Source organism: Camelus dromedarius, chromosome 4, assembly GCF_036321535.1.
Source record: "Camelus dromedarius isolate mCamDro1 chromosome 4, mCamDro1.pat, whole genome shotgun sequence".
Lineage (NCBI taxonomy): Eukaryota > Metazoa > Chordata > Mammalia > Artiodactyla > Camelidae > Camelus > Camelus dromedarius.
Window position 1 is genome coordinate 50,814,449 of NC_087439.1, and position 24,956 is coordinate 50,839,404.

At 42.0% G+C, this 24,956-nt stretch overlaps 1 protein-coding gene and 1 long non-coding RNA gene across 3 annotated transcripts in view; one reads left to right on the forward strand and one right to left on the reverse strand.

Moving 5' to 3' along the window:
• The window catches only part of PDE11A (phosphodiesterase 11A), a 360,789-nt gene that overhangs the window by 21,384 nt on the left and 314,449 nt on the right, over window positions 1–24,956 (reverse strand). For both annotated transcript variants that reach the window (XM_064484931.1, XM_010991251.3), the window contains exons 16-19: window positions 22,437–22,514; window positions 16,927–16,990; window positions 11,095–11,169; window positions 8,663–8,746 (exon numbers count right to left, since the gene is read on the reverse strand). In XM_064484931.1, the coding sequence (XP_064341001.1) occupies window positions 8,663–8,746; window positions 11,095–11,169; window positions 16,927–16,990; window positions 22,437–22,514 (301 nt within the window). The remainder of the gene's footprint in view (window positions 1–8,662; window positions 8,747–11,094; window positions 11,170–16,926; window positions 16,991–22,436; window positions 22,515–24,956) is intronic.
• On the forward strand, window positions 3,178–7,071 carry LOC135321216 (uncharacterized). Its single transcript, XR_010380781.1, has 3 exons — window positions 3,178–3,461; window positions 5,583–5,737; window positions 5,966–7,071. It is a non-coding gene; the product is annotated as an uncharacterized LOC135321216 (long non-coding RNA).

A 24,956-nucleotide genomic window follows, 5' to 3' on the forward strand; every position in this document is an offset into this window, starting at 1 on the left:
AGCCCTTATCCAGCAGCCACCGTGGTCAGTATTCAGTAAATGTCTGCTTACTGAAAAAGGATGCACAAGGATACCCTCGTATCCCTATGGATCTTAATGCTGAACTTCTTTTCGAAAACCTCAGTCTGACTGAGGTCTTTAACTTCTTTATGGACTCTGCTAACAGATGGCTGTTGGGCTGCCGTGTTCATTGTACGTGAGGTTGCGGGCCTGGATCTCTGATCACATGGTCATTTAGCATCTGCTTTCTAAGACGAGACAATGTACCTTGAGCAATTTATTTAATAGTTTCATGGCTGCAGCTCTGATAACCAAATATAAGAGCAGTGACAGCTGAGGATCCAGATACTGTCTCCTTGAAATCTCTTAGGAAACATTTCGAATCACACAGAGGATTCTGTCTGGCAATAGCATAGTAAGAGTGTTTTATGTTTATCTCATGCCTCACTCCTCGGGAGCTCAAACAATGCTGACCCTTCAAATGAACCCTAAATTACAGAAACTTTGGAGAGGCACTTAGGATGCCAAAAACCATCTTTAAAAGAGGCCTTATTTTATTTCCTAGTGAAATATTCCATTTTTCTTCTCTTTCTCCCTCCTTCCTTCCCTCTCTTTTTTCCTCCCTCCCTCCCTTCCTTCTTTCCTTTTGCTTCTAAAGAGAGTCAAAGAAGAGAGGGCCATGAGGAGAGGCAAATCAGTGTTTGAAATATGCTTTCTAGAGGAACTGGAAAGTAACTAAAGGAAAGACAACATTCCAAGCCTTGTATGGACTTGGGGTTAACTGATTTTTAGCTTCATGTTTCCAAGGCAGAAACACTTTGAAAAAGTTATTTATATTGGTCAGCTGTATAGGGAGAAGTAGATCTTATCTTAAATTCTACCCTCAAAAGCCTTCTTAGGGAGTATATTATAATTCTTCTTATCAGATCCCAGCATTTTAATATAGATTCATGATGGCTGTTTTGAGCTCATAAAATGCACTTGAATAGAAATGGATTAAGTCCTACTGTATAAAGAATAGTTTTTTTCCTTAAGATTGCATGAAATAAAACAAATTAAAGTCCATTTTATTTACAAGAAAATGTACAGAGAGCTGATCACTTTATCAAGTCAAACCCATTTTTTGGACGTGGAAAATTCTTTCCAAAATCAAAAAGTCTGGCACGTCAGGTATTCAGGAAGAACTCTGAGATGTAGCCAAGGGTGTGAGATATGTTCACCTGCCACATACCATGCACAATGCAGGAAGTGACATGACCTTAAATGCTCTTTTATTAATGGGCCCTCTTTGCTATTTAGCACTTCATCTTACATAGCATATTATTAGTTGATGTTTGTACTGATAACTGTTAAGCACTAACGGATCTGGAAAGTCTTCCAAGTCAAAGGAAAATTATATTTTAATCATGATAATTTAGTGTTTTATTGTATTGTAATCTCTTGAAATCATATGTATACCATACATAATTTCTTGGAGTCTGTGTATATGTGCTAGTTCTCCGTATTAATTTAAATATTAAAAGAAGTAGGAGACCGTATTTTTTGCCAGTGCCGGATCAAAGAAAATTTCAGATTTCCTAGTTGAAAAAGTCAAAGCCTTGAAAAATTCATGACTATAAACTGGTCTTTTTGCATTAGAATTAAGGGCCAATTCAACCATGATGAGAACTAAACCGCTTTCTAAAAAGATATCATAGGCCATATACTTTAGATTATGGGCAGGAATATAACAGTGCACATTATGCTGAAAGGTTTTATGTAATTATAGATGATAATTTTAAATGACATTATAGCCCAACTTTGTACATCCCACTGCTTATTAATTCTGCGGTACTGATCCTATCACTCACTCCCTGTTTCTTCATTCATTTATTCAACAAACAGCAGTTTGAACATGCCAGGCACTGTTCTGGGTACCAGGAATATGATGGTCCCAAGAGACTAGTCTAACAGGGAATAGAGACAGAACAGACAGACAGACAGACAGAACGATAGTCACAATATAGAGTGTTATGTGTGATTATGAAGAGATGAGCAATGTGCCGCAGAAATGTTGGGGGGGGGGTGATGAAGGTTTTACAGAGAAGGTGACAATTTGGGCGCCCTCTTCCAGGCAGATAGAAGAGGGAGGGAGGTGTCCAAAGGAAGATGGACAAAAGGGTTAGTAGGTCCTGTGCTTCAGAGCAAATGGTTCTCAGGTGACGGGAGATGAGACCAAGAGGCAGCGAGGGCCTCAGGATGAGAGGGCTAACCCCAGGAATCTGGACAGTATCTTATAGGTGGTGGAAGAAACCCGAGCTTTTTAAGCAGGAGAATGCTGTGATCCAATTTCTTTTAAAATGGAAGATCATTTTGGCAAAAGTTTGGAAGACAAGTTGTCACAGAGGGGTCTATAAATTACGTAAAACTGACACTTTTGAGTGTTAATATTTCTCTTCCATTTGTATATTTGACTAATAGTCCATAGAACATTTTGAACAGGTTTTACTATTAGCACTTGGATTTGGGTGTAGCATATGTGACAACAATAATATTTTGAAAATATTAAACCCATGTATTTTCCTTCTGCTTCAGTTGAGATGCCCATGAGCTCAGTGGACTTGCCTCCTTCAGGCAAATTGTGGTTCCCATCCAGAAACAGCAAACTGTCATCATTCAGCTTTGACAGAGAATAACTCTCAGTGCTAGCTTTATGTGGTGAGGAAGGGGATTTCTAAATTCCAGAACTCTCCTTTATCTCTTAAGAACCAAGCCTGGTTAAATCAGAGCTTCAGGCTTTACTACAAAGCTCTGGCGTGGGGAATGCAGAGGAGACCATATACAGGTAGTTCCCATCAGACAAGGAAAAGGAAATTCAGAGACGTTCCACTGTGGGTGTTAGAGAAAGGCGGGAGGTTGGGAGGGAGTAAGGAGAGAGGAGAGGAGAGAAAGAGGGAAGAGAGAGAGACAGAAAGAGGGTGAGGAGGGGGAAGAATGAGATCAGAAGTGAGTGTTCTGGCTCTGCCTTCCTTGCAGGGTCGGGGTCCAATCCTGGGAGCAAGGGGAAGGCTTGTCTCTTGAATCTCAGAGCTTAATTCAGGAAAATGACAGAACTTTCCTAGAACAAGCTGGCATTACCCAGGTGGCATATTAGGACTGAGCAAGTTTGTTTTTTGTTTTTTGTTTTTTTGTGGACAATAGGGTGAAGAGAAAGTAGCCTGGAGTCCACGCGCGTCCCCTAGGGGCTAAGCCGATGGCAGAGACCTAGCTGCTGAGCTGGGACCAAGAAGCTGGTGGTGGCTTGCTGTGAGAGGCTACTCCAAGGACCAGGGTCTGCGGCAACCAGAGCCAGTGGTCAGACCCTGCACAGAGTGCTCATCACACCCACACCACAGTCCCGGAGGGCAGCCCGGCATCACCCCACAGGCAGCAGGTGCTCTCAGGTCCTTCTGCCCCCAGTCACAGAACAGGTACAAGGACAGGTGAGCTTGCCTGGCACCTAGATGTCAGCTGGGGAGAAGGAGTGGTTCTGACTGGGAACAGTTCACATTTTAGTCTTCCAAAGACTTGTTTTATCCAGAAGGACTTGAGATACTTTAATTGTCAAGTTTAGGCACCAGTCCCTGAACAACCCCCACTCATCACCAGGAAAATGTGGAGCCAGGTAGTTAAATTATAGACAATACAGGAAGTGATTTTCTTCCCTCCCTCCCTCCTACCCCTTCTTTATTTCTTCTTGAGTTTTTGGAGTTATATATGATGTCATTCCATATATGTCCCCACTTTGTAAGGACAAATAAATCAGCCTCAACTATTTCTTTCTCTCATTCACAGGAATACTAAATGTCATAGAGAAAACACTTACAGGGAACCAATTTGAGTGGTATCCTATTTTTTTAAAGTATGTGATGAAATTGTTCCTCTCTCTGCCCACATTCCATTCCTCATAGTCTCTCAAGAGAAGATGATGTTACATTCTAACTAGTCGCTCTGTAGCTCATTACTTTTTCTCTTTTTCAAAAACTGAACACAAAACATGAACCATCTGGGGAGCACTGAGTTGTGTCTGAAGGACTCTCATTGGTACTCAGAAAAACTGTCCTGGAGCAGCGCCTTACTTCCTCTTTTCCAGTTTACCAATTCTAACTCCCAGTTTCTACAATTTCAACTGTATCTCAAAGATTTTTCCTCCCTTCTTTTCAGAGAGCATATTAATAACTGAATCAGGTGGAATGCATATTCCAAAACAACCATTACAACTAAAGGCAGAAGAAAAGTCAAAAGTTACGTCATCATGACATCAGAAGCCCTGCCTGTTGCAGAAACCCCATGACATTTTTATTAGGAGGCAACACTCTTGCCAAATTCTCCTTTTAATGGAGAGAGAGAATTATTCTGGCTAGAGCCTGTCCAGGTCAAGCCCTTCTGCATTATCTGTCAAATACTCCAAAATCAAGAGCTAAACATCAGATTATTGTCATTAAAACATTAAATCCCTCAATCTTTAACAAACAGAAGATTTATAATGCCTCTGTGCATCATGGAAATTCTAGGTGCACTGAGGTTTGATTAAGTTAAGAATGAAAATAAAAGGGCAAAAACTTAGGCTGCTGTTGCAGAGAGAGGCTCAGTGTGATGCTGCCACACCAGGTTTTCTGTTTATCCCTAAGGCTGGTGCAGCAATGACTTCAAAGTTTGATGGTGTCTTGGTTTCTTTTTTTTTTTTCCCTTAGTTCTTTCTGTTTTTTTCTTCCTCCAAAGATGTTGAGCAGCAGGCTAATGGATCCCCAGCAGGGTGCAAAGACAGCAGAAAGCGCTGGAATCAGATGTCAATGTATTCCTCCGAGATACCCCGCTAGGACAGAGCTAACTAACCAGGGCTTTAGTCTTCTCTTGGGGAACACGCTTGGATGGTTCCCTGCCCACTCTGGGCTTCCTATATGCTTCCTGATTAAAATGCTGTCACAGATAAATCATGACTTCTGCCTGTTAGGACCATTTTCTATTTTTTTAAGGAAAAGTTTGGAAGCATAAGATTAAAAAAATGAGCAAGTTCTGGAGAATTATACACTCGCATACAAACATATGCATATAAGCACGTCACATCTCCCTACTATATAACCATCCACAGATCTGGGACTGTTCTCTGCTTGTTCCTTCCCTCCCCGTTGCTTTATTAGATATATTTGTATATTTTCCTTCAGTCACTTTCAGTCAATCAGTAGATTACTTAAGAAACTTTCTATTGAATAGATTTTGGCGGGTGAGAGGATTCTCATTGCTTTCCCTCAACACAAATTGACTGGAAATTGAAATTGTCCCAGAGATAAGAGTTTCAATTTTAAATGCAACGGGCATCTAAAATGTACCGGGGTTTTTGTGGGTTCCCACCTAGGCACACAAATAAATAGCCTTTCAGGCACCAGAGAGTATTAATAATGTACCCTTTGCTTGGAGGGGAGACTAAACTCAGCAAACCAGAGAGTAAGTGGGAAAGTGCTTGATCTATTTTGACAGAGTACCACCCTCTCAAAACCAGGAAGTGAGACAGTGACAGTCGATGAAGTAAAAAAGCTGTACTCACACCGTACTTGTATCTGCAGCCCAGCTGCATCTCCACCCTCCTGCACCCTCCCTGCCTCGTCCTGTGCCGCACCCACCGCAGAATCCAGCCGTGGTGTGCCTTTGGTTGGCTTCTACCTTCGCTGGACTGCATCTCTCACTCGGCTGCCCCTGCAAGGAGATTCCTGATCGCTAAGTACGTATCTGTTTGTTTCAGGCTCTACATGACGTTTCTTGGGGGCAGGGCTCTGGCCGTTAAAAGGACATTTTTTGGCCTCACAGGTACTGTTCTTCTTCCCTCTGCTCAGGTTGACTTAGCAAAGCCACACTGGATTCTTATGCTCCATAATGCAGACTGTGTTGTGTCTCATGGCTTGGGACGCCTGCCACCTGCATGCTTTCCTATTTGCCTCTATCTTTTCAGGCTGTTATTGTATGTTCATGTTAAAAACGCTAAACTGACTTTTCGGCAACAACCTGAGTTCCTGAAGACATTTTGCCTCAGTGACCAGTGTCGCATCAGGGACCTTCCTTGCTTGGTGAGTCATTTCCTAAGGCCTTGGTGACTCGGCACCAATGGCGATTCCTGCCCTCTGGCTGATTCCATGTCAGTTCTGCAGCACCGGTGTGAAGGTGAGATTATCCGGTTACATGAGGAAAAACACCCAACTGTTCGAGGAGGGACACGATAGGGACGCTCATGGAGGACATTTATCCTTGATCTTAGCCAAAAGGCCGAGAAGCAATACATTTAAAGTCACCCTACAAGGTTTCAGTTTGAGGGCTTTTTGAAGTGTTGGTTTCAAAATTATATAAATCTACAATATATATAAATTATCGTAAAGAATTTACAAGCGAAACCTGTGAGTTTTAAAAAAAAGTGATGAGAAGGAGTTTCAAAAAAAGTGTGATTTTCATGCTTCGTTTGCTGAGAAGACAGCAGTAGGTATGAAGATAAGCTTTTACAAACAGCTCCTTCCACATCCCCAGATGCCACGACTTTCTTCAGTTAGTTTAATAAGAAAAGATTGTGAGAGAATGTCCAGCAGAGATAAAGTGAGACTGTAGAAAGGTCACTACACCAAAACCAAGGTCACAGATGAGTGGGACACAATCTCATTTGATGTGAGTGTCACCTAAACTTTCTATATGTCAATTTCCTGTGGATAAAAATAGCAGGTGTATCTAATGTCACAGATCAATAATAAAGCGAAACAGATGGGAAAAAATCAGCAATGATGTGGTGATATTACTCTCTAAATTCTGGAAACAGCTATTTTCATTTTAAATTCAAGTAACTTCCTTTTTAACCTGAAGATTTCAAAGTATTTAATGGGACATATAAAAATAAGCCCACAGGATTGTGAATCAGTAATGAAACATTTAAGTTAGCATGGAAAAGCAAAGAAGAGTCCTTTCCAGCATTTACTATTACTTATCACATAGGAAGGGACGTGGGTTCATTCCAAAGTGGCTTTGCAGACTAATACCAAAAATTTATCAGCCCCACAAATACATGTCTTCATCATCGTAAGCTTTACCCACAGTAAAAGGAATTTATTAATTGCAAGAATTCATCTCATTTATTTCCTAAGTGTGCACAGGAAAGGGAATAATGTTAAAAAATAATCCAACGTAGATAGTCAAGGTCAATTTAGCAAAGCCAGATACATCTGACCCAACATCAGTGAGCCTTCCACATGGGGACCCAGCTTATTCAGAGACACCAGAGGAGGGAGGATGGGAGAAGCAGATGGGAAGAAAAGAGAATTGAGGGTGCTCTTACAATAAAGTAGACATCATTCTTGATTTTTCACCCAATCTTTCATTATTAAGTAAAAGAGCATTATGTCCCATGTCGAACTAAAAGGATCTATTTCAGATTCTTTTAAAGATTTATTTGTCTGATTTTATGCTATCATGTATTTAATGTATAATATAAAACAAAAAATAATTTACTATTGTTGTTTATAGCCATTAAGAAATTACATTTCTATCTTCAAGACAGTGTTCTAGGTTTTTTATTTTTATTTTTTTTTAGAGTAATGTGACAGGGCTCAGCAGTTCCTAAAAGTGCTGCAAAGTGGTAGATACACCTGAAACTTAATGGTTGTGAGGTCCTTAAAAAACAATCCTGTGTTTTTAATGGAGTTACACAGAGTGAGAAATAAAGCCGTTTGGCTTTCCCTGCATGTGTTTCTCACTTTGAAGTTAAAAAAGCAGCTCAGTCTGATTGAGGTAGGTAGGGGGTAAAGAACTCGCCAGGTTTTACACATGAAAGCAAATGCTTAGAAGTAGAATTAAAAGCCAATGTACACTAAACTGTGAGTGTTAACTGGTATCAGCCCTAATCCTACCCAAAAAGTGGAGTGTGAACATGCAAAGCTGATGACACTGGTCTCTCTGCCAGGAGCAGGGTCCCGAACACGCGCAGCAGAGCTAGGACATGTTGGTGCGTCTTGCTCAGTGTTCAGTGTCTGCCACGTGTCACATGTGGCTCAGACAGAGGCAGAGGTTTAAGATGGAAGGTACCTTTCAAAACCCCATGGCCCAGACCATGGAGTCAGAGCAGAAAACCATGTTTTGTGGAACTCTTGTATCTCAAATGATACCAATAAGAGTAAAAGACAAACCAAAAAACTGAAAGAGATTTCCATGGCCTAATGTTTGAAAAATTCACAATTAATCAAGGTCCAACCTCTTTCCTGAAGAGCTTCTCTGAGCCTTCAGTATTTTATCGTGCACAGAGGTTCCCTAATTGTTGGGCCTGAGAGCTCTTTTTGAAAAGATACCTGTTAGGCTAGGGCTGGGTACTTGCATTCCATGGGGCACAGTTTGAGAACTACTGAGATAAAATATTATTATCCCTGTTTTATAGAAGAGGGAGTTGAGGCCCAGGGAGATTATGACCTACAAGGAGAACTCAGGTCTCTGGCCTCCTAGTACCAACACTTCCCAGGGGGATGATCAGAAATCTGAGAAAAAATAAGCAGCCACTGGCATTTGGCAACATACACACCGTCGAAGGATGCTCTAAAACTAATCCTTCTCAAAGTGCGGTGCATTCGCTCCTCTTTCCTGGCTGGGTCAGAACACGTGGACCCTCCCAAACCATGAGTACCTGATACAGAGGCATGCAGATGCTATCAATCCACTCCAGTTGCAACCGAGGCAGCTCATCCTTCCGGTTCCGATCAAAAATAGCCTAGAATGGGGGAAGAGAACATTGCTTTATTACACTGGAGTCTTTTATCAGTGCTTTGTCAAACACTGCCACAATGATACGGTTTTTACGAACAGAACTCTTCACAAGTCACCATAAACTTTTGCACATATTTCTTGTCCTTTATCTATGATGAGAAGTAAAGTATTTTCACCTCTTTTTATGAGATTTGTAAGTGAATTTATTTAAACTTCATAGCATGCAACTCCTCGGGGCCAAAATCTGTCTTCAGATATAGGTAACTGCCACTAAAGTCATCAGGTCACTCAGAATTGGGTGCAAGTCAAAGGAAGGGGAAATGTTTTATTTTATTGCCACAAAAATAGTGCAGGTTTTAATTTTTATAGTGATAGGGTGGGATAGCTTGGAAAAGATCCTTAAAAGCAATTTCATTTAAAATAAGAACTATTTATATTATTTTTTCAGGGTGGGGTGTTGGTTTGACAATTCTGTGTTTTTCAGTAACATTCTGTCATTAATAAATTCCTAAATTTTTATCTATCATTGGATGGGTGACTGGGGGGGTCCTCATTCTTATCTCCAGTCTTTAATAAAACTTAACGTTATAATGATACTTGAAAGTGTTCGAGCATGTTGTATTAACTGACTCACTGCTTCCAGTATTAATCTGGCTGTGGTCCACATTAGCCTTCATCTTCGTGAAGCTACTCTGATGACCTTTGGGACTATGACACCTGAAAGGGCTCTTGGACAATTTTATTCCTAAATATTGAGGAATAATGAACACAAGCAGGTGTCAGATCTGGGGGCATGCGCTTCCAGGCATCTCTGGAGAAGGACTCACGAGGGATACCCTGCCGCAGCAACCAGACCTCTCCCGGGAGATGGTCATCAGCCGTGTTAATGGGCTTTCGTGGGGAGATAGCAGCACTTACAGCTATGTTTCCACCACAAAATTAATTTCATTTATGTCTTCAGAAAACCCCTTACCTAAGCCTCCGAAGTTCCCAGTGTCACGCCACTTAGTGCCAGCTTGTCGGGGCCGGCAATTGACTCATATTTTTTTCCTTTAATTAAATGACCTGTGGGATCGCTGCACTGTAAACCCTACGGAAGATGCCTCTGAAACAGTTTGTTAAAGATGGGAAAAGCTTTCATTTGAAAATAGATATATGTATAGCCGACAGAAATTTGGGCTGTGCTACATTTTACACACTAGCTGTGTATCCTAATTTAGTGTCTTACTTTTACAACCAAATTTGGTGACATCACCAGAAAAGAACAAAGGGATGTTCTGCAAACAGCATGAGTAGATGTTGCTTTGGAAACTATAATAATTGATGGGTGTTTTTAATCTATGTAGTCTCCTGACCTTTCAAGGGTAAGCAACAAAGTAAGAACAGTCAAAATTAGTAAGGCCATGAGTGCTGACTCCAAGCAGGTGAAACTACCTAAGTGAGGAGCTGGTTCTGCTGCTTTCCCTTGTTTTTAAATGTCAGCAAAGAAAGGTGTTTCAGAACTTGAAGATCTTATAAATACCTCCAAATGTCCCAAACTGAATTGATTTGAATCCTCAGAAAAAGACATTCTTGACAACTGATACTTTCCTTGAGCCTCACTGAATCTCCTGTGCTGTGCAGGCTTTAAAATACTCTACACCAGTCTTAGAGTCGCCAGGTGACATGTTTCTAGCTACCCATTCATAAGAATAAAGAGGCCGCTTCCCCTTGTGGGGATAATTGAAGCATTTATGTCTTTGTCTCCTGATAAGTAAAAACAGCATCATCCTTAGCCTACAGGAAGCATCTCAAATAATAATTGAAGGGACGAATCCAACATAAACAGCATTTCAATCAGCAGCACCTGGTTCCCCAGGTGCAAATTTTCATTTTGCAAGAAAGAAAACAGGGACTTGAAATGCTTTGCTTTTGGGATTTTGGAAAGTCCAAAATTGGAAAGTAAAATCCAGAATATCCATTATTTACTGCGGCTGCCTGTTCTAGCTCCTCAAGCCTGGACAGCTTGACTTTAATTTTTTTCTGTATTTTTGTTCCAAAGTAGCCATCGACCACATCTGAAACACCAGCCTAGGGTTCTGAGTTATTCAAATGCCACTCTGCAATCCTCCCTTGTGCCTACTTGTCCCACTGTGGGAGCGCAGCAAATGCTTGTTAAGTAGATCAGCTCTCTTAGTCAGAAACCTGGGAATAAGAGGGTTTAGCATCTAAGTTTAATTAAAGTTTGAAACTTTCAGGAGTGCTTCCTTAAATCTATTCTCAGTCTTTCTCATTTTCAAGGTGTGGTTGGGAATTATTTCTGAAAATGTCCTTCAAAAGAGGAAATCCATCAAAAGAAAAGGATGAACTTACTGACGGAGTGAGTTTGAGTTCTGCTCTCTCCCGATCTCCTTGTTCAAAGAACTCACTGGTTACAAGTTCAGCCACCTGAAACATAGAAATATTTTAGTTTATGGTTATGTGTAATTTATCATGAGACTCAGAAGTTATTTCTGGCTTACATGTATGGTAGTTATGTTCAAGACAATCATTTAAAAACTTATGAGGAAGTAATTAACTTTTTGTGTTTGAGGGTATTACAGGATTTAATCAATGAAACTGATTTACTTTTAATCAGAAGAATTTGTGCAATTTATGTATGTATGTATTTATATTGAAATAGGGTTGGCGTACAGTTGCAGTGTATTGTTAGATGCATGGCAATAGATGATCTCTGACAGTATAGCTTCCATATTCTGGATGAGCCACAGGGCTGCTACCTTCAAAGTAGGAAATACTCATATGCAGCAAAACGAAGCAAATAATAACCTAATAATAACTGATGTTTTATAATATATTTGTAATAATAATCAGCCAACTTTTGGTTGTTTCTATGTAAATTCTTTAATTTGTTGCATACTTTTATTTTAGCTTGGTTTCGTCTTGCCATCACATAAACTCCTTAGCGACTTCAAGGTACCAAGATTTGTGTGCACCATGGAGGGGACAACCCCAGGGCACCTCTTTTGCTTCTTACTGTAGCAATCTGTCAAGTGGCAGGACTGATGCTAGATTCACTGTTCATACCAGACTTTTAGAGTGTGCTGTGATATAGTTTGAAGATTGTGATTTGGTCTTCAGGCTGTTTCAATTGATGCACTGAGAGTGTTCATTTATGGGAGGTTCTCATTGGTATACCCAGAATGGAATGGCTGTTCTACCCAACACCATAAGGAGTTTTCCAATTTAAGGATCTATATTTTTCCAGTTTTCATCCATCAATGTGGATGATCAGAAGCTACTGATGACAATCAAGCTTAAAGAGATTTTTTTTTTTAATGGAGGTACCGGGGATTGAACCCAGGACTTCATGCATGCTAAGCACATGCTCTACCACTGAGCTATACCCATCCCCTTAAAGAGGTTTTTTTTTTCTTCTTCCCAAGCTCTGTGCTTCTAAGCATAGCTTTATGGGAAGCCAACTGTGTAACAGAAAGGTGCTGGACAGGTATTTCCCACAACATTATGCTGTGCAACTAGGATGTCTCTGGGATGAACTAGCTGGATTTATGAAATACTGGAAGATCAGAAAACAAATCCCAGACTACTTGATAGCAAGAAGATCTGGATCCCCAGACTAATTGTTCCCTATTCCAGACTCATAAAGACGAGGTTCTTCGGTCTGGCAAAGGCTTGAGCGTTTAATTTTGGTCAAGTGCAGAGAATCAAGATAATTTACCTAAGAGTATCTCTCAAGAGATTCTGTCAAGCATAAATCGTAACCATTGATAAAAGTTAAAAACAATACCAAATACACACACATCTGAAAGTAGCAAATATGCAATCCTTTATTAAGAAATAGAATAGTCAGTTCAGATTTTAAACATTTGAAAAATTCAACAGCATAAAACTAGTCAGAATTAACTCAATTTTTCTAGGACCTGACTCACTTCTCTCTCTCTGCCACTGCCTTTTACGTTAGCATTCCAGGCCTCTCTCTTTGGTCTCTGGCCTTCCTTTTAAAGAAGAAATGGTTCCCTAAGGACCTGGCCTCATTATTCAGTTCCCCGAACTCTCCCTCAGACTGCTCTGAGGTGGGTCTTTAGCGCTAAAGAATGCACGTGTGCACATCAGGTCACCTCAAGGTGGGAGTCCTGCGGAGGTCAGCAGCCCCTGGAAAGCGAATTAAAACAAAATCCTGTCCTTGGTCTTTCCAAAGCGGTCTAGGGTATCTCCCCTGTGCTTCTTTCACAGCTCAACTGGTACCAGTGTTTCATTTGTACTTAAAAACCCAATCAGGACCATTAAGTGGCTCCTGATTGAATTGTTTATTAAAGCAGGAAATTGAGATGCTAATCAGACCTTGGGGGATCACTGGGGAAACCCACATGCTTAGATTCATGCATGTGAGGAAGGAAAAGTGAAATAGACACCAGTGAAAAAACATTTTGAAAAGGAATTAAAAAAAAAAAACCAACATCCAGGAAATTGGAAATACATATATTTAAAAGAAGCTTCTATTGTTTTTGTCCAACTGTTTCCTAAAATCATACAAGTATGTTTTTGAAAATACCTAACCTGTTTAATCTGGAGACAAATACAAATGAGAGCTACAGTTTAGAGCTGTGACAAGATGTCCGATGAAAACAATTGGAAAAAGGTAGTTTTGTGTTTTAGTCATTTATTTTATTTCCCTGACCTCATGAGTTTCTGCACTGATCAGCAGAAGTTTCAAATCCTAAAAATAAAACATTTATGTCAGTGATATAATATATTTATGTTATATTACATATATATGTGAAACAATATTTATATCATGTACACGTGGCTGTTGGGCCTCTTTGGTCTATTATCTCAATGCAGAAACTTTTTTCCTTTCAAGTACTTTGTCCTGTCACTTCCAGGTTCCCACGTGGGCTGCTGCTCCTTCAGTCGTGACGTGCATTTCACTGGGGCTTCTGAAGGCCCTGGCACATCATCCCTCACACACTCCCTTTCTAGTCTTCTGCTTTCCCCCCAGTCCTCCTACTTTCCACTCGTCCACCCCTCCCAGCCCTATCATAGGGACCGCTCCCAGGACTACACCTTACCTAAAAGAGCCACCTACATCTTCTGCACAGTGTATTCCCACACTTTACTGTGAGGGAGGCCTCCTCACACTGGGGAAAGGAGGGGTAAGCAGAGACGTAGAAATAAGCTACACAACCCCACAAATCCTTCACTGTCACCTGGTTCATGCAACTTCAAGTACGTCACACTAAAAGGAAAACTAAGGCTCCACTGCAAGAGAGCTATTTATTGGCCAAGAATCTACAGGAAAACTGCACCATCTGCACTGAACTGTGATATGAGCAAGACATCAACTTTTATTTGTGTTAAGCAACTCAAATCTGAGAATGTATTTGTTACTGCAGCAAAGCCTAGCTTGTCCTCGACTAACACAAAAATTGGTATGGAAGTAAGGTGCTGCTGTTACAGAAAGGAAGGAAGGAGGGGAGGAAGGAAGGAAGGAAAAAGGAAAGGAAGGAAAGAAAAAGGAAAAAACCCTAAATATATGTGGCATTGGCTTGGGGGCGAGGTGTAAAATAGAGAGGGAACATTTGTTAGAAGCTATGAGGATGATGACCGTGTTACAAGTGGCAAAATATTTTGTCTACTTCAAATGGAAATACAGCAAATAATGTATCTAATGAATGCATAGCCTTAGGGGAAGAAGACTGGAAAACAGTTAATAGCATGTGATGGTTGCTAATGACTGTTTTGCTAGGTATTATAAGAAGTGAGCTCAGAAAAGGGTCAGCCGGTATACAACCAGGAATGAAAGGGAAGAGAGAAAGTCACAAATTCAGGGTCTTGTAGGGACAGAACATGAAGCTGCTACTTAACCCCAAACTGTGAGAATAAAAACCGAGATATGTTTTGAATGACAGAGGCCCATCAAGACTCAGTTTGGCAGCAAGAATCAAATCGAAGATGTGCCCAGTACACACGCAGTTAAAAGCTCTGAATGAATTAGCTGGCACACATGACATCCTCTCAGTTAGACAAAATGGTCCAGAGAAATAATTTAACTAACGTGATTCTCTCACGGGCACCTGTTAGGCCCAAAGTACTAGGAACTAACTCATGAGAGAGGAAGATGGATGGATGCTATAGTTCTTTGTTTCTGATAAGGAATATAAGGAAGGAAAAAAACCACCAAGTGTTGCCATCTCTTCCCTTTCTGAAAGGAAGTGTCCTAATGAGTATTTTGTGGTGTGGGTGTGTGTTACAGGCTGCATTTTGAATGTGTGTAGGTTTTTAATTTGCATCCAGACCTGATGTAGGGACTACCACATGTTGCCTAGAGATCCTGGACTTGGAGCTTGATACCACGACTGATGGGATATTTGGGTCGTCTCCCTTGGGGAGAGGATGAGCATATTTTGCCTGCAGGAAGGAGAATGAATCGCATTTTGGCTTTCTATTTTCTGGGCACATGGGAGGATGGCACTTCCTGGTTGGGTGGGGTCTGGTGACAATTGCTGGGGTGGGGGGTGGCATTTAACTGCCAGTGCAAGACGCACCCGGGTCTAGCTTGAATGGTCCAGGTAGTGGCTGCTCCTTCAGCCAAAGCCCAGCACTAGGACAAAGGGGAACCAGCCAACCCTTGAGTGACAAGCTGGTTTAAGCCACTGAGATTTTGAGCTTAGTGATAACATAGCCCATTCTGCTAACACACTTGTATTATTTAAAAATGCTAGTTGGTGCCTCTTGTGTAAGAAAGCATAAAACATGGTTAAGAGTAAAGGCTTTGAAGCCTAATCTGCTAGGATTTGCACCCCCAGCTCCACTACTTCCTAGCTGTATGACCTCCGGCTACTTATCCTTCCTAAGTCTCAATTTTCCCATTTTGTGAAATAGGAGTAATCACTGCATCAGTTTCCTAGGGCTGCTGTAAGTTACTATAAACTGGTGGCTGCAAACAACAGAAATGTATTTTCTTATAGTTCTGGAGGCCAGGAGTTCACCATCAGTTAACTGAACAGAAATTACTGTCATTGGCTGGGTCCTGTTCCCTCTGGAGGACCCAGGGGGACAATCTGTAGTTTGCCTCTTCCAGTTTCCGGTGGCTGCCAGCATCCCTTTGTCTGTGGCCACCTCACTTCAGTCTCTGCCTTGTCTTTACATCGCCTCCTCCTCTCCTGAATATGCGATCTCCCTGTGCCTCTCTCTCATAAGGAAACTCGTGATTAAATTTAGGGCCTACCTGGACAATCCAGGATAATTATGATGATGACAATGGTGGCCCTTAACTTAATCACATCTGCAAAGACCCCTTTTCCTTCTAAGGTGACATTTACAAGCTCCAGGGATTAGGACCTGATGTCTTTGGGTGGGCATCATTCAGCCCACTACAGTAACTACCTGCTCGGTGGAGGGGGGAGGGGGATTTTGAAGATTAAATGATACAATACTTACAAAGTGGTCATTTAACATTAGTTACTTAGTTAATAAATATTAGTTTCTTATTGCCATATAAGAGTATCTGATTTTCCCTAAAATGTTGTCTTAAGATAGCAAGTTACCACTTTAGCCCCCACAGCCCACCCACTAGGTGCCTCGTGAGACTTAAAGAGCTATTAACCAAATACTATCAAACGAAGTAATCAAGGATCTTGACTCGGGTAGTTAAGGATTAAAGACTATTCCTGCTCTAGAACTAACACTTTTGGGCAGTGAAATCATACGGGTGGTAAAGACATTAAATTTTTGGTACAAATTTAATTAGATATTGCACATTTTGGCCAAAGAGCCCTTAGATCTCTAAATAGACTTTAAAGAAAAATAGAATTTCCTTTGTACTTCTTTTTTTTTCCCCTCTGATGTGAAAAACGACCTGTGCTAAAACATGGCTACCTATTCAAAAACACTATGTTTGAAACTCCTGCCCTAAGAAATGGTCAAAGTGTTATTTGAATTTAGTGCGTTAAAAAAAAAAAAATCCTTACAGAGACAGGAATATTATTTCTCAGTGGAAGCAAGATAAAGAAAGGCCGGGCAATAAACTACGTCTTGCCTAAGCCTCCCGCTATTTTTTACACCACGTTAATACTGATGCAAATCGACTGGGGTTTCAGTGCCTGGTCTACAGGGCTCTGGGAATACTGCCCCCCCTCCCCCGAGTCCCTCCTCTGCTGAGCCCTGCCATTAATCACCACTCGCCTGTCTCGAGATCTCCCACGGTTTGGTCACGGCTCCAAGGTCACAGGCTGTCATTAACATTGATCTGAAAAACAGAACCAAACAAAACAGCCTGAATAATCTTTTGTTGCATTCCTAAACAAACCCGTCCTAGCTACATAAATAAATAAAACGGGACTGAGGCCAGCTCACATCTTTTCAACAAGGGAAGCACTGTTTGTAGTCCCATGTTCAGCGTCTCCTTCATGCGGCCACACGGCTTAGGAAGACAAAGCTCACACTCTCGGTGGCCCTTTTGTTTTGTCTGCAGCAGATCAAGGAAAGTAAAGCGCTGCTTTCTCTATACCTGAACCAAGCAAGCTCTGCTGAAAATAGTGTGTAATGGACAGGGCTTTTTATTTTTAGCTCTCAGCAAGGGAATCCGTATATAATACTACATACATAGCTGATGAACCTATTTACCAATGTATCACTGACTGATGGGGATGGAGTAAAACCCACACCAAAGAGGCGAGCTGCATGTCCCATTAGGGGCTCCTGCAATTTCATTGGAGCTAAGATTTACGCAGGAGAGCCACACGGTTTCACTCCAGTTTACTACCTGGCTGCAACCATGTTTTATATGTATTATGAAGAAGAAACATATTCAGCTACAGCTTTCATTAATTCTGGCACAGCAAATAGCACAGGAAAGATCTGAATCAGATTTTTGAGAGGCAGATTTCTCTTGGCTTGCCTAGAATCCACACTGAATCATGGATATAAAAAGCAAATTCGAATCATAGACAGCTCTGATGCTTCTAATTGGATGTGATGGGAAGGGGAAAAATCAGGCAATACTCTTTGTCCAAAATCTGCTTTCTTTGTACTAAAACCAGCAGCATGTGATGAAAAGGAATGAAGGATCTGAGCTGGGAAACCACATCTTGTCTAACCGCTTTTGGAAGAAAGGGGTGTGTTGCTAAAGGTCAGAGGGCCGTCCTAATGTCAGGTGTTAACGTTTCATACCCTGCTGGATTCAAATGCCCTGGAAACGTGTCTGCTTCCCAGATGGCAGAGCAGGCCTAGCTGGTAGTGGGGTTTGTGTAACTTCCCCAGGAAATCCCTCCAGGGAACAAGGCAGACCAGCAGATAACAATAGGTCATTGAAAGCACAACCAGGCAGCGCCAGCGTGAGCAGCCCTCTTGGAGGCAGGCAGCACCTAACTCCAGACGCCGGGTGCTAAGCACGATGCAGAGACGTGTCAGTCTGTTCTTCACATTTGATCTTCTGTGAGAAGCCCTTCGACAGCGCTCACGCGTGCCTACCTCTGCACTAAGTGCTGTACCGGCTACCTGCTCACTAACTACTAACCAGATGACTTCTCACCACAAGGTGCTGTTACTCCTATTTTACAGAGAGGCTGATGGAAGCAGGGAGTGATTAAGGAATGCGCCCAAAGCGGGGAAAGGACTCAGGATTCTGTGCCCATCACAAAGCTACCACAGCCCCTCTTGCTACACTCCCAGTGCCATTCATTTTAGGTTCTGCTGATACCTGAGGGCGACAAGACTGTAGATGATGCATTGGACTTTCTAGTCTTTCTCCGGGACGGGAAATAGTCTCTGCGAGGTTGCCTATTTGTACCATAACTTGGATAATTACTTAAGTTCCATCCGCTTGATAATTTGAAGCTTATTTTTCAAATTCATATCAACATTAACCAGTCAATTAACAAGTTTTTTGAGTATGTGCTACATGATCAGATGACGAGGATTCTAAGAGTTACCATTTATTGAACAGGCGTTACTGGGTGGGTGGTACCTCTATATGAAGTAGGGATACTATTATTACCTCCACTTTACAAAGCAGATAGTGTTTTGCATTCCCGGATCAGAGAGGTCAGGTAGCTTGCCCAAGGTTACACAGCAAGGAGGTATCAAAGTTAGACTGGGATGCATACAGTCTGACAGAAATGTCTCTACTGTCAATAAATACTCTACAGTGGAGCAGAAAGTCCACACAGAGAAGGAAGAGAGAGAAAGGCCGGGAGGGAGGACAGTGGAGTGTCTGAAACCTTTATCCACTGGTGTTGGGGAGTCCATTAAGGGCTCAGGAGGGACTTGGCCAGAGCTTCAAGGAGAGAACTTTAGGTGGTAGAGGTGGAAAGAGTTTGAAGGAAGAGAGAATGGAAGCAGAGAGACCAGTAGGAGAGCATAAATTGATAAGGGCCTAAAATAAAAAAGGGCAGGGGATGGAAAGGCAAGGATAAGGGTGGGAGCTTACAAAGAAAGGACAGAAGGAGGTGAATGAGCAGTTTGACCTTAGCTTTTAGATCAAGCCTCTGTACTGGAAAGGCCTTCTCTAGAGTAAGAGAGGAGGGGGTTAGTTTATAGCAACTGGTTGAGTCTTGAGGTCCGCATAACTCCAGTCCAATTTACAGTTAGGTGCTGCACTCTGCTCAGTGCAACTGAAGGAATGAATGGTCTGGAATGAGAAGGGCTCGACTCTTTCTGTCCTCCGTGGGGCGGGGAGAGAACAGTGGGTACCTGGAGCGACCGAGACTCGCACAGATCACTGTCACCGTGCCTTCCTCCGTCACACGCCAACGCTATTTCAATCATTCTCTCTCGATATTTTCTTGATTTTTTCTCTAGTTTTAAAACCTCTTGCAACTCAAAAGAAATAAATCTTAATTTAAACAATATATTCAAATTCTGTAGAAGAGCACAGGTACGAACTAAATTTTGTGCTTAACAAACTGCACTCTGTTTCACTGTTTTCAATTTTAAACACAAATACAGACCCCAAATGGTCAATATAGAAGGACAGAACTGAAGTAACTCAACTTCTGTCTCTTCGTCTTTACCATCACCATGCTATCGTTGTTTATTCTGAGCAGACTGTGTAAAAGCTGAAAGGTGGCTTCCCAGAGGCTGGAGACACAAACTGCATCCCAGTCGAGTGCAAAAGGTTCCAAACCATTAAGAACTTACTCTTGAAAGTGTGTCCCCAGCCCACCCATGCCAGGGGCCGACGGAGTAACTGGACGCTCTTGGAGTTCACCTACACAGACTGTACATGCACGATGGAAGGATAAGTAGTAATGTGCTAATGTGAAGCTTTCACATCAATTATCTTGATGCTCCACAGCACTCTCAGTGATTGTTTAGAATTTATACCAACAAAAGACTTTCCTCGGGGAAGAGTGTCTCGTCACTGACGTTGTTTAGATTGCAGGCACATGGTGGTGACAAAAAGCAGACCGACTTTTAGTTGGTTTTATTACTATTTTAAAATCCTCTAAGACAGTGCTCCTCCAGAGCCCCCACCTCCCTTGCATATGGTCAGAGTCTAGCAGTGGAGTGGCGGGGAGGGCAGAGCCTGGGGGAGAGAGAGATCCTGGAGACCCTCACCTCTGTTTTACACACTGTGCTTCCAAATTAGATTTTTCTTACCGATGGGGTTCCCTGCAAAAAAAAGTTTGAAAACCTCTGCAGGAAAACATCCAGGTAGAGATGCAGAACGAACACTGGCATTTTAGGAGTTGCCCTCAGGAGAGAGGCCAGACCCCAGAAACCCTGTGGGATCGTCTGTGGACACACTGAGGAACAAGAGAAGAAATCCAAAAATGGGTCCATGGGGGACAGTTACATTTAGGGGGCTGTGGGGAGGAGGAAAGGCTGGAGAAGGACAAACAGGAAGGCTCAGAAGAAAGTAGGAAACCCAGAAGAGCATGGCTGGTCAGAAGCCAAGGCACGAGAGGCTTTTAAGAAAGGGAAGGCCAGCGCCATTAGGGCTGTGAAGAGAACAAGGGAGCTGAAGAGGACAAAGGACTCGCTGAAATGTGACTTCTGCTCCTTTTGAAAGTCATTCATTCCCTCCCAAGGACAAGTCCTCAGTAGAGGAATGGCTGAATACTGTGTGGTAAACTCTTACTTTGGAATACTATGCAACATTAAAAGAAGATATGCATATGGACGTGGAAAGAATTCCAAGAGATACAGTTACATAAACAAGCAAGTTCAGACTGCTATGTAAATATGTAATCCATGTTAAAACAAACAAGCAAACAAATCTACACTAATTGTATGCTTCCCACAGGTACACACGTACGTACATGCTGCAGCAATGGTCTGGAAAGAGGCAAGGAATTGATAACCAAGCATAGCTGTGTAGAGCATGGGACTGGGGAGTGATGCTCACAGAACTGGGGGTTTATCAGTGATGTTTTAATTTGTTACAGAAAAGCATATTCCTATCATTACTTGTGGAATGAAAAATGATTTGAAAAGAAAGAAGCTGCCTTGTAAAGCCAGAAGGAGTGTGAGCAAAATGTGGAACTGAAGGAGAGAACTATGATTGGTCCTGAGGAAGAAGGCAGATTTTAGGAATGATTTTTTTTTTCGGCTGACAAGATGGAAGCATATTTTTTAGGTGTAGAAAGTTCATGATGGGAAAAACCCGATTTTGAAAATGAAAGCCAAAAGAGTACCATGGACACTGCAAGGTTAGGGGTGAGGGGTAGGGGAGGCAGAGGGACTGGAATAGGACGCTGGCTGGGATGCTGGTGCTGAAGAGAGAAAGGGTCCTTCCCACACTCACCCCCCCCCCGCCCCCCGCCGTCTCACTGGGAAGGTTGAAGAAAAGGTCTATAAAGATAACACAGAGAAATACTAATGCAGAGAGGGGAGAAGGAGAGGGGCCTCTGCTGAGAGAGTGAGAAGAGAGGTCAGCTGCAGGGGAAGACGGGGCAGGCGGGCTCCGCGTTCTGTGGCTGGAGGCGGGGGTCCCCGCAGCGGGGGCGGGGCGGGCCAGGGATCCCGCAGGGGGCGATTCCAGGGCTGCCTGGCTGTGGAGCAGACACACTGAGCCCATAATCCTGGCCTCACAACCTTTCCCAGAAATACTAACAGCTTTGGAACAGGACTAAGACACCAGAAAGTCTGGGGATGGGTGAGGCGGGGACCACGGTAGGACAGGGTATGAGAGAAAGAGGAACAGCGCCTCACCAGCTGGACGGGCTGCGGGTGGCTAAACCGTGCCACGTAAAGCCGATGGTTTGCTGCTGTCTTTTCTAAACAACTGGGAAGCAGTCCTGTGAAAGTCTAGAACTGACTCATTTCCACCACCCAGATCTTTCTATCTACAATGTCTATGGTATCTAAGGAAAAACAAAACTTAACTCTCTCTCCACTTTCCTTTGTTTGTCCTATGTAACTGTTTCCAGAGGTTCAAAAATCCCTCTTCCCCACCAACTTTAGACGCCCACCTCCCCTAGAAAAAGAAGCCGTGGCTTGCTGAAAGGGACCAATTCAAACACAATTTTCTAAATGTGGAGGCAAATTTATGGAGAGGAGGCAAAAATAAAAGAAGATGAAAAGACGCATTCTGTATCTTTTCTCTAGCTACTTAACTAATCTCTGAACGTTTTGAATGTAAATTAAGATTTGTTACTTTAAAAATCACTTGCGTGCTCTTAGAGCTGTCAGAAGAGCGCGGCTAAATCTTCGAATAATGAAGAAACACATACATGAGAGCTTTTTCTTACCGAAATATATCACGATGGTTTTTGATGTTCCAATCATATTCTCCTTTACTGACAAGTTCGAAGAATTCAGTTCTCCTCCTGCACGAAATCAAATGAAAAAAGGAAAGAAAATAAAAAAACCACCTGGAATGAAATTTCTCAGTCTTTGGAGTAACATAAACACATTTATGGAAAAATGTAAGACCACCTCAACCAAGTAACTTAATATTTGAAATCATGAGGCTAAAGTGCTATTAAAATAAATCACTATTTTAAAAATGCTGAGGCTTCAAGGAAAAGTCACAATCGTTTCTGAATGTATTTACAACAGAGGAGATTATCAAGCCATAAAACAGAAAACAGTGCGGCCCTGCATTTGGGATTACTTGCTGTGAAGCCCTGTGACACTTCCTGAAAGTCAGAGAAGGGAGGCAAGGACACATACAAAGCAGGAATAGTTCCAGAATGTTCTTTTATCTTTCAGCATAGAACTGAGCTGTATGATGATCCAAGATAAGGTAAACTCCCTGGTAGTAAATTCAGGACACTTTTATCGAGGTTAGAAAGTAACTATTTCACCATTTCAGTGCTTAAGCACATAGGCTGCGGAGTCAGAAATAACTGTTTGAACAATGGCTCAGTCACCTCCTTGCTGTGCAACTTTGGAAAGCCACTTAACCTTTCTGAGCTTCAATTTCCTCATCTCTAACTTGGGGACTATATTTGCTGACTCATGTTACTGTGAGGACTAAACAAGATGATACATGTAAAGTATTTAGCAGAGTGTCTGCACATTTTAAGTGCTGGATACACGTGTGTGGAAACACACTTGCAGACGTATAGATATGGAAAAAACAGGAAGGGAATCTTCTCAAGTTGTGAAAATAGGGTGATTTATTCCTATTTTCCAAACTTTCCTTTAACCTAGTTATATGACTTTTCATTTTTATAGTGAGAAAAGAAAAAAAAAATCACCATTTTGTTGTTTAAGAATCATTTCCCAAGGTTTCATTTCAACTTCTTGGCACTTCCTAACAAGAGTCTGTCTAAAGGATCCTGAAGTACCTTTCCCCAAGTGCATCCTATAAAATGCTAATCTTAGGAGGTGCTGTGATCCCACTGGCCAAGTGGATCTGAGAAATACTGCCTGTGTAAACATTTCTTAGAGATTCACCACCCACACTAGTCTTTTGAATGCTCGGAGAAATACTGAGATAAAGAAGCCTAGCTACCCTTACTTAAGCACAGAATTCCATAGCACTGATGTTTTAAGGAATACACTTTGGAAAATACCACCAGGTCATTTATAGTGGAAATGAGAGTAGGATCCTAGACACTTAGTGCTGACCCATTGTAATTCGGGGGACAAGGGACGAGCTGCTTAGGGCTACCGGCTCTACTGTTTCTGGTCTGAAGTTCCCATTGCCAGCTGACCAGTGGTATGCACTTCTTGTCATCTGGTCAGATGGACTACTCCATTTACCTGAAAGAAGGCTGATCAGGAAGACAGGTAACTGACTTCCTTATTTGAGACACAAAGACAGGTCCTGGATCTGCCCCTTCAAGTGCGTACAGGTCAAGGCCATACCACAGTGGGATAATCTCCCCCCAAAACCTCATAGCACTCAGCAGAGCTGGCCCTGCACAGTCCCAGCTCCCCCCGCTTCGGGTGTGCAGGTATATGCACACCTTTTCTTTGTATAACTTGACTATCTTTTTCACTTGCCCACTCCCTTCTTTGGACCATAGTCATGCTTTTCTCACATTACCATCGCTGTCACTCACTAGCTGTACTGTCCTGGCCAAGTGGTTCCACATTGCTGAGCCTCAGTTTCCAGCTTTGGGGTGAGAATTTCCGAGGTGTGTCCGGTGTTTGGTACTAGTAACTACTCAATCCCTGATAGCCACGGTTGATATGTAAATAACACTGATAGTATTACTTTCAACAGTGATGCACAGGAGACTAACAGGATTACATGGAGATTGAAGAGGTCATCTACTTCTTTCTTCTCCCTGAATGGAAATTAGTCTTCTTTTGAATAATTGTGGAGCAGAAAGTTTGGTTCAAAAAATGTTTATTGAACACCTACTCTGTGCCAATTCTTTACTAGGCTTTATGGACACAAGACATGGATGCAATTTGTAAATATCTCTGAGTTTAGCAGAGGCAATCAACAAATAAATTGGTAATCCCCCTTCAAATGTGATACTAACAACAGTACTAATGACACTGGGACTAGAGTGAGGGGACACTAGAGATAGGGAGACACTTTGGGCACAAAATTTAATTAACCCAAACTCAATAATCAAGACAAATAATATTTTAATGCAATGTCTTTAAAAATCAACATAAATACAAGAAAGTCCATGATGAATAAAATATCAAAAATTTAAATACAGACAGGATCTGACACCGCACTTGTATAACTCACCTCACTTGCTTCTCCCTAGTCCTCACCCTGAGGAAGCTAATAGTTATTGGGTCCTTACTATGTTCCAGGTAGACTTCCTGGGTTCTGTTACTTACTAACCACAGGACTC